At 41.5% G+C, this 18280-nt stretch overlaps 1 protein-coding gene across 1 annotated transcript in view; it reads right to left on the bottom strand.

Annotated features, from left to right (window-relative positions):
- SORCS3 (sortilin related VPS10 domain containing receptor 3) overlaps window positions 1-18280 on the bottom strand; it is a 558638-nt gene that overhangs the window by 6654 nt on the left and 533704 nt on the right. Inside the window, exons 20-25 of the mRNA XM_045854121.1 lie at window positions 18086-18219; window positions 11100-11223; window positions 9567-9679; window positions 5598-5729; window positions 2766-2865; window positions 1697-1802 (exon numbers count right to left, since the gene is read on the bottom strand). Of these exons, the coding sequence (XP_045710077.1) occupies window positions 1697-1802; window positions 2766-2865; window positions 5598-5729; window positions 9567-9679; window positions 11100-11223; window positions 18086-18219 (709 nt within the window). The remainder of the gene's footprint in view (window positions 1-1696; window positions 1803-2765; window positions 2866-5597; window positions 5730-9566; window positions 9680-11099; window positions 11224-18085; window positions 18220-18280) is intronic.

Genomic DNA, 18280 nt, shown 5'->3' with positions numbered 1-18280 from the left:
TCGATTGAATCTTTGCTCTCTCATTGCAATATGAAAGGTTTCCCCTTCATTTTCAAAGGGAACAGGGCAGGTGGGCTGACATGCTTGATCCAAGAGAACGTGAACTCATACTGCTCTACAAATTGAGTGGGAAGTAAACCTCATTAGGTCCTTCTGGTGGAGGGTGTTGAAGGATTCCTGCTGTTCTGGACAATGTAGAGATGGATAATAAGTAAAACTGGTGTTTTGAAGCCTGCAATATCCACCAGAGGAGAGCTAAAGGGAGCTAGGGAAGGGGTGGACTGAAGCACCTTTACCACTGATCTCTTCCAAAATCTAAAAGCGTTACATTCAATACCTAGAAATACTCCCAGGACCAAGTAGGCTTTCAAAACTCATCTGATGATAGTTAATAATAGTCCTACTTTACCCAGGCTTCCTATGAAGCACAGTTATGTGCCAATTATACAGTTTTTGTGTCTGCTATGAGTCAGTTTGTGACACAGAAGGCAGCTTTGGGAGGCATGTTTTTTGTTATGTACAATAATAACTTAGATTTGTTGATAGTATGTACCTGGTATAGATATTATTACATTTAAACCATATGCCAAACCTATAAAGTGTTATTGTTTTCCTTTTTTGACAGATGAGGAAACTAAAGTGGCTTAGAGAGCAAATCCAGGTACCTAAGTTTACAAGTGGTAAAAATAAAAATTGGGTCTTATTTCAGAGTTCATACTCTTAACTAGTCCACCTCTTGGTAGAAGTGTTGCATTATTTAAAGAATGGTGAAGACTTATTGATTTCAATTTCATGTTTTTAAATAAGTATCTTGTCATATTACTCCTCCTGTGGAGTAATATATATAGAATTTGGTTTTCATGATCAGATTTCCTTTACAAACAGGAAAGGAGGAAGGAGGATAAGGTTCATTTTTTTTAGATTGTATTTATCTATTTTTAGAAAGCAGGAAAGGGAGGGAGAGAGGGGAAAAGAAACATCGATGTGCCAGAGAAACATCAATTCGTTGCCTTGTACACACCCCCGGCTGGGGAGCTGGCCCACAATCTAGGCAAGTGCCTGCCTGGGAATCAAACTGGAGATCTCTAGGTTTGCAGTATGATACCCATCTCAGTGAGCCACACCAGTCAGGGCAAGGTTAAATATTTTTTTTTAATTTTTTTTTTAATTCACTTTTAGAGAGAGAGAGAAACAGAGAAACATCAATGTGCGGTTGCTGGGGGTTACGGCCTGCAACCCAGGCATGTACCCTGGCTGGGAATCGAAGATATTTTTAGCATTCATATTTAAATAGCTGCAGCACAAGATAAGAAAATGTGTGTGCATGTATTTGTACATGTGCATTTTCTCTACTTAACCACCCTGAATGGTTGCTAAGTTGCAGAAGAAGATATCCTGAATATATGAGACCTTATTTTAGAAATGTAGGTGAGGTTTGAAAACTCCTTACACTTCTCTACAAGATAATAAGTTGATTTCACAGACTATCCTTCATTTCCCTAGCTCAATATAGTTACAAATTGGATAGAGTTCAGATTATTCTTAAACTTATTTATTCTCTGACCCTAAACCAAACAGAGCTTTAAGGAAAATTAATGTCACGTAACTGGGATGAGTTTTGGAATGTTGGTTACAAGAAGAATCAGCTCCCACGAATCTAGCCCCAAGATCAAAATGGAGTGATGGTAGTACATACCTTTTAAACTTGTAGATCAAAAACACAGCCAGGCCAACAAATACCACCGACAAGAGCATAAGCATGGCTGAGCTGCTGCGCCCAGCACTGGAGTCCACCAGTGGAGCTAGGAGGAAAGAACATGCTCACTTGGAAAGTATTAGCTGAAGTGAGTACCCGTTGGAGAAAGGAGGCCAGGTGGGTTCCATCTTTCTATCCAGTCTCCCACTGCCCTGAATGCTATCTGGGCACAGGAAGCTTGGTTTCAATGATGAAATTATATCCCGAATCATGGCTTCTTATGGAAAGTAAACCCCTCTGCTTTTCCAGGCAGACTTGCTGCTCTTGGTGCACACTGAGGACACACAATGTATGTCCAGCTAAGGGGAGCAGAAGAAGGGCTTAAATGCCCTTTCTCTTATACAGCCTGAGCATCTGTCAACACAGTTACAGGTAGCTCACGGGGAAACTTTGGGTTAAACACTGGTGCAATGTTTCAGTCTCTTTACACAGTTCTGGTGAAACACTGCTGGGTGAGCACATCTGGAATCTTCACATCTGGCAGCTTTTAGAGCAATAAGGGACGTTTAGCAAACAGGCTATTCCAAAGAGCCAGAAGTGGATGGCCAAAGGGACTGATCTTCTTTTATTACTTTTACAAATCAACCAACTACAGTTGATCTCTGTTTCAACTTAAACTTAAGTTATCTGATCTGACTGACTTACCAATCAAGATCTATAGAATCAGAAAATCACAAAAATTAAGGGAGTATAAGGACTGCCTAATATAATCCCAACTGTTACAGCTTAAAAAAAAAAAGCCAAGGCCCAAGGAAATTATAGGCTTTCCCCAAGATCATCCAGGGATTCAATAGCAAGGCACTTCTAAGAAAGTCTTTTTGCCACCTCAACAGGAAACCTCGAGAAAGATGTAATTAATCTTTTTTAACCATTCCTATGCAAAAGAGCCCTGCCACAAGGCCATTTTCAGGCATTAATGGAGAAGTGTTTGCTAATCATCTCCCCCCTTTTCTCTCTAGGATAGCAGACCACCATACCCATTTCCCCCTGACTCCCAACAGGCACTCACCTAATGTTAGCTGTGTGACATACACAATGACTTGAACCCCTGGCTTCAGTTCAAACTGGACCAAGTTTTGGTTTAGAGCATTAAACAGCATCTCTACAATCTAGGGAAAAAAGAGACAGAGGACACATGGTAAGACATGACCTGTGACAATGCTCCCTCATAGAGTAAGAAACCAGGGTCAACAGGCAAAAGAGAGAAAGAGAGAGAGAGAGAGAGAGAGAGAGAGAGAGAGACGCCATGTTAAATCAGAGGACAGACTTTTGGGACATCTTTATCAATTTGGTTCCCTTAGAGCACTGTGAAGCCAAAAAAATAATTGGTATTATTTACTTATACTGGAGACAATAATGAGAGAGAAAGAGGTGTGTCCAAAGTCACCTAGTAAATTCAAGTTGATAATGGACACTGATGTTTCCTTCAACGTTTAGTTCACTGCTCTTTTATCCATGCCTTTTAACTTATACTAGAAAACCTTGCGGTGGGTTCCAGTGAAAGAAAGTCAACCCATCATTAGTTCTTTAATCTGGTTAAGTAATACCCAGAGGGCAGAGAGGTCCCACCAGGATTGAGCAGGCACATATACCCCAGCCCACCCCTCTGCTTATTCCCCCCTCTCTCAGAGACAATGGGAGGCAAACATCAAAGTGGAAGCTGCCACCTTTTTACGGGATAATTTTTCCTCTTTACTTTTCCCCAGCAAATCTCAGAACACATAACATCGATTTAATCACTTGGTAATTCCCACATGGAAGCACAGGCAGACTTAGGCTGCTGTCCCTAATGCTTATCTTGCTGTACGTGCCTCAATATCACAGCTGCTATTCATCACCATAATTACCGGTTTATCTAAATGGATGGATATTGTAGTTTCCAAGTATAATTCACACATGCCACTTGCTAATACTGAATAAAGAGGTCTTGTAAAAGTGATGTATGCATTAGCTGAGTTTATTTCTGGCCAAGTTCACTATGCAACCCTGAAATGCAAGGATCCACTTCATTTCCCAAGAAACGACGGTGATGACATCTGTGCTGCTTGAGACTTGAGACAAAATGAGGACCTTGGTTTTGACAAAGCCTGAGTCCTCATTCTGTCTGCGAGAAGTCTCCTAATCTCTTGGCTGCCTTACTTCCACTGCCTGACTTTAGCCTGAAACAAAGACAGAGGGTGGTACCGCCCTGTGCTGGAAAGAGCAGGTTCCCCAGGTGATCACACCTAAGAAAGATGTAGGGATGGGGCATTGGCCCCGTGAGGAGCAGAGGGATGTGGAAGATATCCATACAATGATCACCTCCTATGGGAGCAAAAGTGTTTGATTCATGCCGATTTTTTGCAGCCTCATTCTCACTTATTTTTACCTCTGACTTAGCACCAGAGGAAGATATGGAAGGGTGGAGCAGAGCACAGACACCAAGACTCCAGTATGAGCACGGAGTGAGGGAGAAGCATGGGGCTGACCATCTCCTTTTCTTCCTGGATAGTATGCTGATCACAGGAACTAATTGTCCCTTTGGTAAGGACCACAAATCACAGCCTCATTTGGAAATACTGCTTCCTTAGTCAAAGTAAGATGAGGCAATCCATCTCTCTCCACAGAAACATGTTTAAAGTGTTGGGAACCGCCCTGCCTGGTTTCAGAAACTGTAACCCCGACAATGGCTAAGGCTGAGTGAGCAACCTTGGGAACATAAGCCACTAAGGAGACGAAGCTTATCTCTCTGGCACCGGTGCAGCTTCTGCTCCTTTTTCTTCACCCTGCCTGGCCCCCAGTGCTTGATCAGTTAGCCAATGATGGGTAAGATTCCAAAAGGGGGAAACAACCTAAGAGAGGAATGATCACAGGGAGGCCTCAGGGAAGGACTTGGGGGGCTACAGCAAAAGGGGGTGATGGACCTTTGTCCCTTGGTTTTGACAAAGCCTGAGTCCTCATTCTGTCTGCGAGAAGTCTCCTAATCTCTTGGCTGCCTTACTTCCACTGCCTGACTTTAGCCTGAAACAAAGACAGAGGGTGGTACCGCCCTGTGCTGGAAAGAGCAGGTTCCCCAGGTGATCACACCTAAGAAAGAATACATAAAATCCTGTGAAACCTGCTTTTCTAAGAATGCTCTAGATTAAATGATAAAGGTCTGAGCAGGAAGTGAGTTTGTTTCCCAAAGTTTTATAGCCCTTTAGCTAACAGACCCTGACTCAAAATAGGCCCTTAGAGTTCTGCTATCTATTGTTTGATCCTTACTGCCTGACAATGATTAATGAGCTTTATCTGTATTCCTGTGCAAAATGAACCCAATAAAAGCCCATTGAAGAAAAGGCTCTTGGCCCTTCTCCTCTGAGAGATCGGCCACCTTTCCTCCCCATGCAGATATCTTGGTAGACTTATTCTCATCCATGGTGGCTGGGGCCGGGGGAGGGCCTGTGGGCGGAGCCTCCCCACACTAAAGCAGTTCATGTTCTCCCCAGAAGCAGAACTTAGATTGACCATGATCTTTAAAGATAAGAAGCAACATTTCCCCAGCAAAAGAGAAACTCAGCTTCCTCTCTCTTCTACCCACATCTCTTTCCCTGAGGACAAGTCACTGGGTGGAAGATAGGAGCAAGGTGTAGGAATGCCAGCTGTTTGGAATGAATGATGCTGAGTGCTCCAGTCTATGTGCATCTGTGTTTATTTCGGATTAGACTGATTATTTTTCAAAGCCCTGAGTACTGGACAAATAGTAGCAGGCTGATGGGCCAATGGGAGAGAACTTGCCTCCCTGTTTGGATGGAATTAACTTTGGGTCCCCCTAAAATGTGAGGTACAGGCTAGTGTTCTAGCCAAGCTTGCTTTCACTTACTTGTTCCAGGTCCCCTTCATTGCCTTTCCGCCTCTCCGTCAAGTTCTTTGGGGGGAGGATAAAGAGCTCTGCTGATGTAGGGAGGCCAGGGAACACAGCAACCAGGATCTGGTCTTCCGGGACACCAGTTACCTGCAAAGGTGTGCAAACCAAAGAGTGGAGTCCTAGGGAGCTAGCCTTCCCTGAGCCGACAACAAGGAGCAGAACATGCACAGGGTTAAGGCTTCTATATGTATTTTAAATGCAGCACTTTAGGCACAGGATCCAACTGACATTCAGGCTTTCTCTCTGTTTCCCACTAGAAGTGCTAGGTAAGGAATTATTAGTTTCACAACCTCCTCTGCTCTTATGTACATTTTTACTGAAGCTAAAATACTATTGCAAGTAATTTCCAAATTATTGTTTGCTGGGAACATTTACAAAAGCTCCCCGCATATTTTCTGTTTTTCTGCACTAGAATTCTGGCTCAAACATGAACAGACTGGCTGCAAATGAGGAAGAAGAAGTTATAAACAAACCTGGGAAATGCAAATGAAAGGGAAAAAAGCAAAGCAGCACTGGTTTTCACTTACTAAAGCAGGATTTTTTATTAACTTAAAACAGCTAATATTGGTGAGGCTTCAATTAAGAGGTTCCCTCATTTGTTGCTGGCAGCAGTAAAATTGGTACGGATTGCCAATTTGTTTTTTTGGAAGACTTTGAGGCCATAAAAATTTTTAGACCCTTCATTCAATTACTGTAACTTGGAGTGTTTGTCCTAAAGAAATATTCTACAATATAGAAATAAGGCATATGCAGGAAGAAATGCTCCCATCCTTACTTCTAATAGCAAATAAGTGGGAAAAACAAAAATATTTGAAAAAATTAAGTAAATAATGACATCATTGATCTGATGGAACGTTTCTCTACTGTTAAGATGAGAATTAGTGCCACGAGCAGATACAAAAAACCCCCAAAAACCTCATGATAGCTGCATTCTGATCTGTGTCCTTCTATTTCTTTGGTTACAACTCTATAAAAATAATAGTGTATCAGAGTAAAAGAGCAAAACAAAACACTAAAAGTTATGTTAAGATGCTGAGATTGTGAGTTAATTTTTCTGTTCTTGAGTGTTTAGTAAAAGGAGTGTTTATATTGCTTTATGAGAAAAACTTAAAAGTAAGCTTCTGTCTGAAAGCAAATTCCTAATGAAAACAAAGCTCTTGAGTTTTCCCACTATAAAGCAGATAACTATTCTTTCTTTTGTGTCTTCTGAAGGTCTTACCCAGAACAATACTTCTCCCTGTGCCAATCCAGATATGATGATGTAATTTTTGATTTGGCAGAAATACTAGCCTTTTCCTTGATGATCTCTACTGAAAGTGATCTCCTCCATGCCAGCTTTCTGCCTTAACCCCTCCCAGTATACTACCTCCACCTCATTGCAGTGACTTAGATCATGGCCACTGTGACAAGTGAGTACATCCATCAGTACAGCTTTTTCTCTGATAGCTTCTTATCGTAAGTTTGCCCAGACCTGCCTGAGGGGATCTGTGGTCAGCTCACTCTTCCAAAGATGCTTGGCAGAGCAGAGACTCAATAAATAGTTGCTGGGTTGCATGGAAATGGAGGGGTTAGTTGTTTCCCATTTGCTCAGCTCTGTAACTAGATGTAGAGATTGGAGTCAACTCTCAGAAATGTGACAACGAACAGTGAAAGGGTCAACTTGAGGAGAAGTAATAAGCAGCAGTCAGAAACCTAGAGTCCGCCATGCAGAGAGGTATCCCCTTGGGGCCTGAGCTGGCTTTGCCAGAGGCCTCAGTATATCCTGCTGGAAGGTAAGAGCCTGAGTAGCTGGAAGTCTCGGTGCCCAGCCGCATGGGGAAAGAAGGCTTATCCTAACGTTGGAGGAAACAAGTCTCCAGGGACCAGGCTGAGGACAAAATGTAGAGAATTACCCCATGGAGTGAAGTGGTAAGCCGTGGCTGGTGTGACGCTTTGTCCTAGGGAACTGTCATCTTGGGGAGCATCAATCAGTAAGTTAGGGACCTTGGAGCTATGTGCCTGGAGTCATTCAATCTCATCCAAAGGGACATATGAGTGATTTCTTAGTGATATTTAAGACCAAAGTACCAACCAGCATGGCTGATTATTATTATTTATTAGGATTACTATTATAATTATCAAGTTATTTATTTAAAAGTTTGTGTGTTTTTAATAAATCAAATTGTACAAAATACAACACAATTATGGGTGTTTCACAGTCAAAGGCAACCCAGAATGGCCTCATTTTAATCCTTTTCTATGAGCAATCTCTGTGTCAAAAGATTTGAGGTGAAGTTCATCCTTTGGACAATTCCCCACAGGAATTCTCTTATGTCTCCACTTTTACTCGTTCTTCTTGCTGTCTGTCAGCTCTTTCTTCATGTCTGTCCACGGAGCTTTCTCCTCTGTCTTGGGAAGTGTCAGCACCCAGTTTGCCCTGCCCCCACACCCCTAAGGGGAGGAGGGTGCCTGGGGACTGCCACTACCTCAGCTCCCGCATCTCTACCTCCAGCTGGAACTTCTGCTTGATCTTCAGATCTATATTTCCAGCTCTCCTGGCTATCTTAAACCAGGTGTTTCTCCCAACTCAGATGAAAGATCAAATCATTATGGTTCCCACAGTATGTTTCTCCTACATTGTCCCCATCCTGATTAATGACATGGCTATCTCTTACCTACTCTTTAATCAGAAAGACTCTCCCTCCCTCTCATTCATACTACATTGTATTAGTCATCAACTCTATTATTATTCAACCTCCCGAGTAGCCTTTGAATCCTTCCTCTTCAGGATTTTATTATCTTTGGCTAGGATAACAATGGCAGTCTTATAACTATCATCTTTTGTGAAATCCTCCCCCACTCTATTTACTTTCTGCCTTAGAACCCATCCTCCATATTGCCATTAGAATGGATATCTGAATTATAAATCTATTGTCAGGAATTTTTACTAAAATTAAAAAAACACATTTTACGCTTCTCAGTGCCTATACGAGGCAGATCAAACCCCTTCTAGGTTCTCTGACCCTTCGCAAAATGATTTAACCATACCCCCTGAACATTACCTACCCTTGCTCTTAACACCTAAAAACTGGCTACACTAACTCTGCCATTTTCCAGACAGACTGTGTTCTTTCAGTAGTCCACAGCTTTGCACATGCTGTCCATTCTACCTGAAAGATGCCATCCTGTTAACAACTACTTATCCTTTAAAACAGTCTAAGCATCTTCTCCAAAGACCATTCCCATAGTTCATAAGTATTTATTGAATCACCAATATGTGCTAAGCTTGCACTTTTCTGAATAAAGTGAATCTCTCTTCCTGCCATGCTCTTTTGATGTGCTAGCAAGCCTCTAGCACAGAACTAGCTGCATATTAGAACTGACCACCTTTTATTCATCTTTATATTCTAGTGCCTAGCTCTGAGAAAAGGTTTAACAAAACCCTTTCAACTTTCTGTGACCTTGGTTAACTCCAGAAAGTCTGCTGGCATGCTCTGTTTCCTGGCCTTTAGCCTTGTGATCACCATATATGGCCAGCAGTGGTCTTGGAAACTAAGTGTCTGCTAAAGAACACCCTTTTGGTGGGCAAAAAGCCAGCCAAGTGAATAATATTAGTATAGACTCCATGAGTGGCCCTCATTATTTCATTAAAGAGGTCAAGCTCCTGTCTTAGAAAAAAAATTGGGATAAATATGGGGCCAATCTCCACCCCCAAACATTGGTCTCTCTCTCTCTCTCTCTCTATCTCTTTTCTCTCTCTTCCTCCACCCCACCCCCACCATTCCTCTCCATCATTCTTTCATTCCTTCCATTTTTTCTCTTTCTTTTTACAGAAAATCCTAATCAAACTACAGAATAGTGGTTTTGATCTATGAAAAGTTATTCTGGAGGACACCATCTGGCACTTTGTTCATAAAGATTTAAGCACATATACAGCCAGCTTACCTTAACCAGAGCTCTCTTGATGACATTGCCAATATCTTGCCTCCACTCGGGAATGTCAGGATTGTGGTAATCCAGGTTAGGGGAGAATGATAACAGCTGAGACTGGAAATATTCTGTAAGAAGAGAGAGTGTGTGAATGAGGTTGAGAGAGGGTGTGAGAGGCAAGAAGACTCCACCTTCCCCATGCTTTAGGGAGAGGGTCTGCTGTTTCTTGTAGACTCAGTTATAATTCCTTCATTTCAGCCTGTCCCTTGGCCTCTGAAAGGTAATGGGATCTGATGACAGGAAGGAGATTTGTACTCCTATCATTTTTTCTTAGTTCCAAACATCTTAAGTGCTTCTTATAAAAGAGTATTACCTGAAATGAAACATAAGTATAAAACCCCCAAAGAAGGAGACTTTTGCTAGTGTAAGTGGTATCATACAGAGCCAGTGACGAATCATTAACAAGTTGGACTCAATGAGAATAGAATCCTTTATCCTTCCCCCACTCCCTGGTCCATCCTGCTAGCACTGCCTCAGGCTGCGGTGCGGGGGGACTAGGCAGAAGGTTGAAACCTCGGATCTAGGGTGTGCGTGATGTTCAATTTCTTGATCTGGTTGGTGGGTACACGGCTTCGTTCACTTTCTGGTAATTCATGGAGCTAAAACACTTATAATGTGTGTTTTATTAAGTATATTTATACTTAATAAAAATGTTTAGTTAAAAAAAACATTTTAGATGCCCAGTGAGAGAGCCTGAGCATCACATTTGCAATAAATATAGGAAAAGGCCAGAGGAGCTAGTACAACTTTCTAGAAAACCCCTGGTATAATGACTGTGTTCAGGGACTTGGGGGAGGTTGTGTGAGATGGTGGGAAAAGCACAATTTTATTTAAAATAAATTTAAAAATTAAGAATGGTTCTCCAGGATTCAGAACAGGATAGTGGTCCTATTTACCACTCTCCTGCCTTGCTCCATCCTTATATTTTTAGCCATAGGTTCAGCCTTTGCAGCCAATAATGTTAGAATCTTCACTGATCAAAAAAAAAAAAAAAAACAAAACAACAAAACACATAGGTTATGTGTAGTTCATTTCAATCCCTAAGCTATAAGCTCTTCAAGGTCAGGGACCATGACTCCTCCAACTTTTGAAATCACAAAAAATGGGCCCTCATCGCCGCAAAAAAATGGGTGCTGCATGTTTGTTGTAGGTACTTCACCAGAGCATCAGATCTAGCTGTTACTATGACCGTTTTCCCGACTTACGATCATTTCAACTTACGATAAGTCTCTAGCTAATGAGACTATTAGGCTGTGATGTGAACACATCCCAGAAGACAACAAATGCCTCTCTGTGCCCTGCTTCTCTTATAAGCCCTACCTTTATTCAGAAACAAGGCAGGAAAAAGGTTTGGCAAACTATTGTGGACAAACATAATTTTCCCATGGCCTGGTGAATTTCCAAAGCAGTCAGCAGTTGTCACTAGGGTGGAGAGAGGGGATTGGCTGGGTAGGAGGAGTCATCTCAAGGACAGTTTTCAGGGCTTACCATGAACTGCGATATCTTTTGTGTCCTGGATGAGGGCATTCCCAGCGGCCACCTGAACAGTGATGGTATTGGTTCCCTCTGCAAGGAATGTGAAGGAAATACTGCTGTCCAAGGTGATGAGGGGCTAAATGAAATAGAAAGACCAATTTTAATCCTTTGCTCAATGTGAGATTTCCTCCTTTCCTGTAAATCTCAGACTGTCAAAATCTGCATAGCATTTGCATATCCCTAAGGGATCCTAACTTGAAAAAGGAAAAGAGGAAATTACACAGCTTCCCAAAACTGATTATATCCAGTATCCAAGAAGAGTATTAATAAATTCAAAATACTGTAACTGTAATAACTGTAAAGTGTTCATCCTGAGAAAGGAAGACTGGACGCCCTTGATTTTGCTTGTCATTCTGTTCCTTCTCCTGGCACAAAATAGAAGCATGTTTTTTAACCTCTTCCTATTGGCTCTGGAAGTAGAGCCAACATTCTCTTCTGCAATATTCCATGTTTCTGGTATTTTCAATCTGTATTCCATTGGACTGTAAGACTATTCAGAGAAGTGACTGTATTTTATTGATTCCTGTATCGTCCACTTTTGGCACTCGGTTATGCAGATAGCAGAATATACATAGAAGTCAGATTCCTAGTCATAGTATTGGATTTCTATTTTATTATATCTGTGTTATCCATTGTAAGCCATTTCTAACATTTTTAATAGGTTGAAAAATATATAAACATATGTATATGATCATTTTAATCTTTTCTCCTTTTTGTTTTATTTTCCTTACTATAACTGAGGTGAGGATTTGCCTAGGATAAAAAGAGAAACAGAACGCTTTTCCCTGCTAATTAGGATCTTGATAAAATCTGGAGCTTATTAGAGACAAGAGAATGAAAGATCTTGAGATTAATGAGTCGCTGTTCCGTGGTCATCTTGAGGTCCACGCCCTGTCACGTTCTCCCCCATATGCAAGGTAAGACTGAATAAGAGGAGGCTTCTCTAAGGCAACTCATAAGGAGATATCACAAAGCCAGGTGAGCAGACTCCCTCTCCTTTCTGTGTCGGGACAACAATGGGACAGAGAGTGAGCAGGTAGCCTGGTGGGGATGCAGAGAACTTTAAGGAGTGGGTATCAGCCAGTACTCACAGAGCAAACCCATGCATCTTAGCAGAACATGGCTTGGATGTGGGGCCCAGGGCCCCACAGAGGCTCGGAGATGTGGCTTTTAGACAGCATCCCTCCTGCAAGACAGGAATTCCTATCTAGCTCAGAATTTTCAATGGTGCCTCTGAAATAACGATTTGATTTCTTCTGCTTTAAAATTCTCTATAGGTGGTAGATATATGGGCATTCACTACAAAATTATTTCAACTTTATATTTGGAGGCTTTAATAATAAAATTTGGGAAAGAAACAAAAGTAGGAAGGAACAATCACTGTGTTTTTATTTCTCTTGACTCCATGAGATACTGTCTCTGATTGCCCTTCCGTTTTGGTGTGACTGCCCTCAGCTATTTCTCTTCTCTTTCCCACCTCTCACCACCAGGATATCTTCCCTCCTTTGAATTGGTTCTTTGGTGAACCATCACTACTCCCCTGTCATCTTCAGCTTTCAGTGGTCTGCAGGGCCCCCTCTCCTCACTCTGCACTCTCTTCTTGTTTTAGATTCAGGTGGTTGGAACTGTGCCGGCCAATGGCATTCCTTTCTGAGGGAATGGGAATGCCTCTTATCCCAGCAGATTTGATATTCCCCTCATCTAGCTGCTTCCCTAGGAGATCCAGGGGCCAAGCAAGGATGCAGAGCAGCGAGATGAGGGAATGCCAACGGAGGTGGGAAGGACAATGCCATCGCACCAGGCAGACAGGGCTCTGAGCCACAGAGACAAACTGTGCTGAAAGGTAACACTTGGTCCCCCAGTGGCAGGCCCCAGGCTTCACTGCTGGGGAAATGGCAGGAGCTAATTTTGTTTTCCAAATTGTTCTTGTTTTTCATCAGCTCTTAGGGCATCACAGCTCATATCACCTTCCTTGCAAAGCTGGAACACTCAACAGGATCCTTGAGTTCTTTCTTGGCCACCGATATTTAGAGCATAACGCTAAATTAAATCAAGTGTTTAAGGTTCATTTGTATGATCCATTAGGCAAGCAGACACATTGGTTAAAGCCAGACCTCTGTTAATCCCAGCAAACTGGCCCTTCAGAGCCCCACAAATCCAACAGGTGGCCAGCCGACTGCCTTCTCTGTCTGTGGCCAAGGTGCAGGCCCAGCCCACGGTGAGGCTGCTTGGATTAACACTTCATGTCCTGCCCAGGCTCGGCACTACATCCCTTCCCACAGAGAATCCCTCATGCGTGACAGGTCACTTGTTATCCACTGAGCCCAGCAAGAGACCAACAAAGCTCTGAGTGACTATTTGGTTCCAAGATTTCCACTTGACCAATAAATGAAATACGGAACTTCTGGGAAATCTTTAGATGCAGCCTGCACCAGTTTGCCAGACACAGTAAGTCAAGTTAATACTGAATATCATGCAATCAGTACAATTTCAATGTATGCCTTGATGAAAACTGCCATTCCTGAATTGGGCAGGCTGTGCGATCAATATTCTTGCTTTACTTAAAACCTACAGCAGATTATATAGTAATGTGTGAAAGGTGCTTATGATATAAAGTGGAAAAGGCAGAATATGTAATGTGAATATGCTATGACTAGAACTAGGTGAAATCTTTATAATATATACAAAAGCAGAAACAAATAAAGCAAAATAGTATGTATAGAATATTACCTGGGAATACAGAGTTAATGTGAAGAAAATTCAGTTTGGAAAAAAAATTCCTCAAATGCACACACACAAACACACACACACACATCCAAAAACCCTTCGAAGGTATCTCCGTGTCTAAGTATCACTGTCCATGAATCTGGTTCTATCTTCCATCATTCATTCCAAAATCCGAATTGCTACAACAAAATAAAAAGCATCCATTTACATCATTCAAAGCCACCCACTATCTATCCTCCCACCTTTCATTATATTTTCCAGTTTCTGCTTATGTTTCTGAATCCTCTGTGTTGTCTGAATCAGTCTACACCATCTACATGGAACACAATCATGCCCAAAGCTTTAACTTTATATGTGAATTCCTTTCCTTCCTCTCTGCCTCAATTCTACTGCTCCTTTGAAGCCAGCTTAGGACAAACCTCACATATAACCCATTCCACAACCAACAAACGCTATGTCCATCACCCTGTAGGCCACAGGTGACAAACACAAGGCCTGTGGGCCAAATCCAGCCCTCCACCTTGTTTCATCCGGCCCAGCACCTTGTTTCTACCCAGCAGCAGCACCAAACTCTCACTTAACAGTTAAGGAGTACTTACATTTATACAGTCTTAAAATTACTTTTGGCCCTTTGAAGGCAACCACAAGACTGATGTGGCTTCCAGTGAAAATGAGTTTGACACCCCTGCTCTAGGCTGCTGGACTGGGCTAGTAAGAATACATTCCTTACTAGAGTATAGTAAGGAATAGTACTAAAGTATAGAACCTTATAGTATTGTTACCTTACTGTATCTATAATATCTGTTATCTTATAGTATCTTCTTAGATGTGAACCTCATATTCTCAAATAGATTATATTTCTTGAAGGCAACAGTTGGAATCTACTCTGCTTTGTATTCCTCATAATATGTAACGTAAAAAACAGGCTCCTGAAGAAGATCCATAGAGCTATTGACTCGGTTTCACATCTCTCGCTGTTAAGTCTATAGGCATATGAGCTGAAATGTAGATTTCAGGAATGCTTGCTTTTTTCTTTTTACTTCTATACCACACTTGCTCACCAATAACAATCATTGCATGTGTATTTATCCTGCCTTCTGTGTGCACTGTAATTTCCTTGAAGGTAGAGGCGATGCTGTGTATGTTCTATGATTCCCAAGTGCACCAAGCAGAGGGCTAGACATAAAGAGTGGGGTATTAATTGATTATTATTGAGAGATAATTTAGTTCAACCCCCGGAGTGAACCTGTCCAATCCACCTAGTCACAACACACAAACACACATACACCCACAAAACACTACCTTCCAAGCTAATTAGCCTGTTTTCTCTGTACAATGGGATAATTTCTTCTATTTCAGTGGTGTTCTAGTGATTGAATAAATAACACATATTAAGATACTCATACAAAGCAGTACTAGGAATAAATACTTAAAATTAGTATTAGCTCCTTTTACAGGTCAGTTTGCTAGTCAAAGGGAACCAAATAGCTCTAAAATCAGAGTGCTCACCATGACACCAAAAACACTCATTCATTTGTGAGCCAAAGCTCATGGGATTAATTACTGGATACAGTGGCCGCATTGACGTGTCCATGATATGGTGCTGCAATAAAGCACTGAAAACATATCTGTTTCAAATGGACTGAATAATCATTCTTCGGGGTGAGAGGGAAATGCATGGGACCAAGTTAGATTTGTCACTGACATGTAGATGCTATTGATGCAGATGATGAGCATGCACAATAACAACTGATATTTTCACATGCTTAGATGTATTCTAAACACTTTATATACCTTTCTTTACTTAATCCTCAAAGCAATATTAGAGTATAATTACTACTACAATACTTCTGACACTGTAGTGAACAAAACCGGGGCACAGACAAATGATAAGATTTAACTGAAGACATACAGCCAAGAAGAATCTGAGTCTGGATTCCAATCCACTTTTGTCCTATTTCAAAACCGCTCTTTTCTAATACCTCTCATGTATTATCATTCTCTTGCTTCTTTGGGAACAAAAACCAACCAGTGAGATCTTGCAAATCTTGGTATTTGGGCAGCACACCATGCTCATGTTTATAGATGGATAATTACTAACCAAAGGAAGACCTCATGTCATCATCAATTGTGAAAACTTTAATGCCCTTCTGTTATTTAAAAATGGCCCTCTCATAACATGGCATGATATAGATTAGATAGATAGATAAACACTTTATAGTTCGATGTTCATGGATCGCATATTAGTATTCTGACTTTAGAGAAATGAGCACTGAGCCTCACATCAGGTGATTTGTTCATGCTAACACAGATAATCGTTAGAGAAATTGAATTTAGACTCTCCAATCCCTTTATCCACTTTTCTGGTTATTTATCAAATACTTATTAGACACTGTCTCATTTTTCAGTTCTCAGAAGCAGCACTTGAAGAAAAAACATGGTGCTGTGGAGAAACACCGTGTGGTAGGTTCCTTGCAGGCTGCTGAGTAAACCCTTGTGTTGATGACCAAGAAGTGCCCCCCTCACACACAGTAGTGTCTCAGTAAAAATCACCACTGAATGAACAGTGACAGAAAGGAATTCCCTGGCTAGCAGCCAAAGTCTCACATCATCAGAGGAGAAATGAACTCAAATTTCTTCTCCTCACTTTCTCTCCCCAGATGATTTTTTTTCCTTCACCATGTATGTCTATTGAATTTTGAAGGAGGATTTGAGGGTCTGTAACACCCATGAGACACAGCAATACAGCTAACGCATCCTGGGGCTAAAGGAGAGGGCAGTACATTGTAGGAGGGAGCTTGGAGACCAGGATTTTAGGTCCGACTCTACAATTAACCAGCTGTTTCACCCTTGGGTGCTCATTTCAAATGGAGAGTTCTACTTCTTTAATGTACTAAATGGGGATCTTATTAATTAACCTCCATATCCATTGCCCGGTGCATAATAGTCCCAGAAATACAGATCAGTAGCCTCTGCTACAAAATAGATCTGAGAGTATATAGCATGGATAATGCAAAGAGAAGAAGGGCTCTTGGTCCATGAATCTAGTTCTATTTTTTTGTCAATCCATTTTAACTTCCAGTTTTTAGGATAAAATGAGAAGCATCCATTTAGTGAGTAGCTAGTGTGTGGCAGGGAGATACACATTCCCTTCCTTAGTTTGCATGACCATCAAGATGACATAGATATTATTCTTTCCAGTGTGCAGTTGAGTGAGTTAATTTTGAAGTCAAATATCTTGACCAAGCTCACGTGGCCAGCATGTGGCAGTGCTTGACCCTGACATGTGTCTCTCTGACTCCTTTTGTGCAGGGCCCGAAGTTCTCTTGTCATCTTGAAATAAGCAAACAAAACCATTGCTCCATTCATGTCTTGAAAGAATTACTACACCGGCAATTAAATATGTTACCCTTTTCAGATATTCAGTATTTCCAAGTCTCATATGATAGCATTCTTAAATTATCTAAAAAAATAAAGTTAGAGGCTGAAGGTGAGCAATAGCCACCACATCAAAAATGGCCAAGGAAAATGCAAAGACTGTAATGTGAACAGAGAAGAACATTAGCCACTAAATTGAGGGACCCTCAGTCCAACTGCCCCCAGATTCTGTTATACAAGTGTGGTTATTTTTGACACAAGTGTCCTCCCCATGAGTGGCTGGGAGCAGAGAGCATCTGCAAAGTCCAGAGTCTGGCCCCTATAGCACCCTTCTGTGTGACTTGGCAACATCAGTACCGTGTCTAAGAACCCTGGCCTTCAGAGAACACCAGTAGGTCTTGATAAAGATTCTTTACATGCACTATCCCACTTGCTCCTCACGGTCTTACATTTAAGTAACTAATTCATATTTTGTAAATGGGGTTACTTAATCTCAGAACAGCTAAGTGACTTCCTTGATACTATATAGCTAGTGGAAAGTCCAGGATTAAAACAGATGGAGCAAAGGAAGTTTTAGAAATATTGATCACAGGAGCAAGAACAATCAGATTAGTACAGTTTCTCAAAGAACTCTTACTTCCTTAGGGTTATTTGAACTTTCCCTATAATAATAATGAACTAGGGAGTTATGTTGTATTCAGTTATGTGGATTTATAGCTTCATTAAGTACATCCTCTTGCCTACACCCCCAGCATCCCAACGTTAACACAGAAGCTGGAGCCCAGGAGCATTCAGTATAGATCTAATTAGACATGAGGCAGAAAGGGCCAAACCTTTGTGCTATTGCCAAACCACCAGAAGTAGGTAAGAGTCCCCAGTTGACTGGGCCACACGACTGCACTGATGTTGACCTCCTTATTTCTTATGGCGACAAATGGAACTCGGAGATGAACATGTTCCACGGGACCTGAAGGAGCAAGGAAAACAATGTCAGTGTTTCAATTCCTGGAATAAACTATCACACTCCC

Source organism: Phyllostomus hastatus, unplaced genomic scaffold (assembly GCF_019186645.2).
Source record: "Phyllostomus hastatus isolate PE091 unplaced genomic scaffold, TTU_PhHast_1.1 phas_scaffold_1066, whole genome shotgun sequence".
NCBI classification, from domain to species: Eukaryota; Metazoa; Chordata; class Mammalia; order Chiroptera; family Phyllostomidae; genus Phyllostomus; species Phyllostomus hastatus.
The sequence above is the reverse complement of the archived record's forward strand: the minus strand, read 5'-3'. Positions and strand labels throughout refer to the sequence as shown.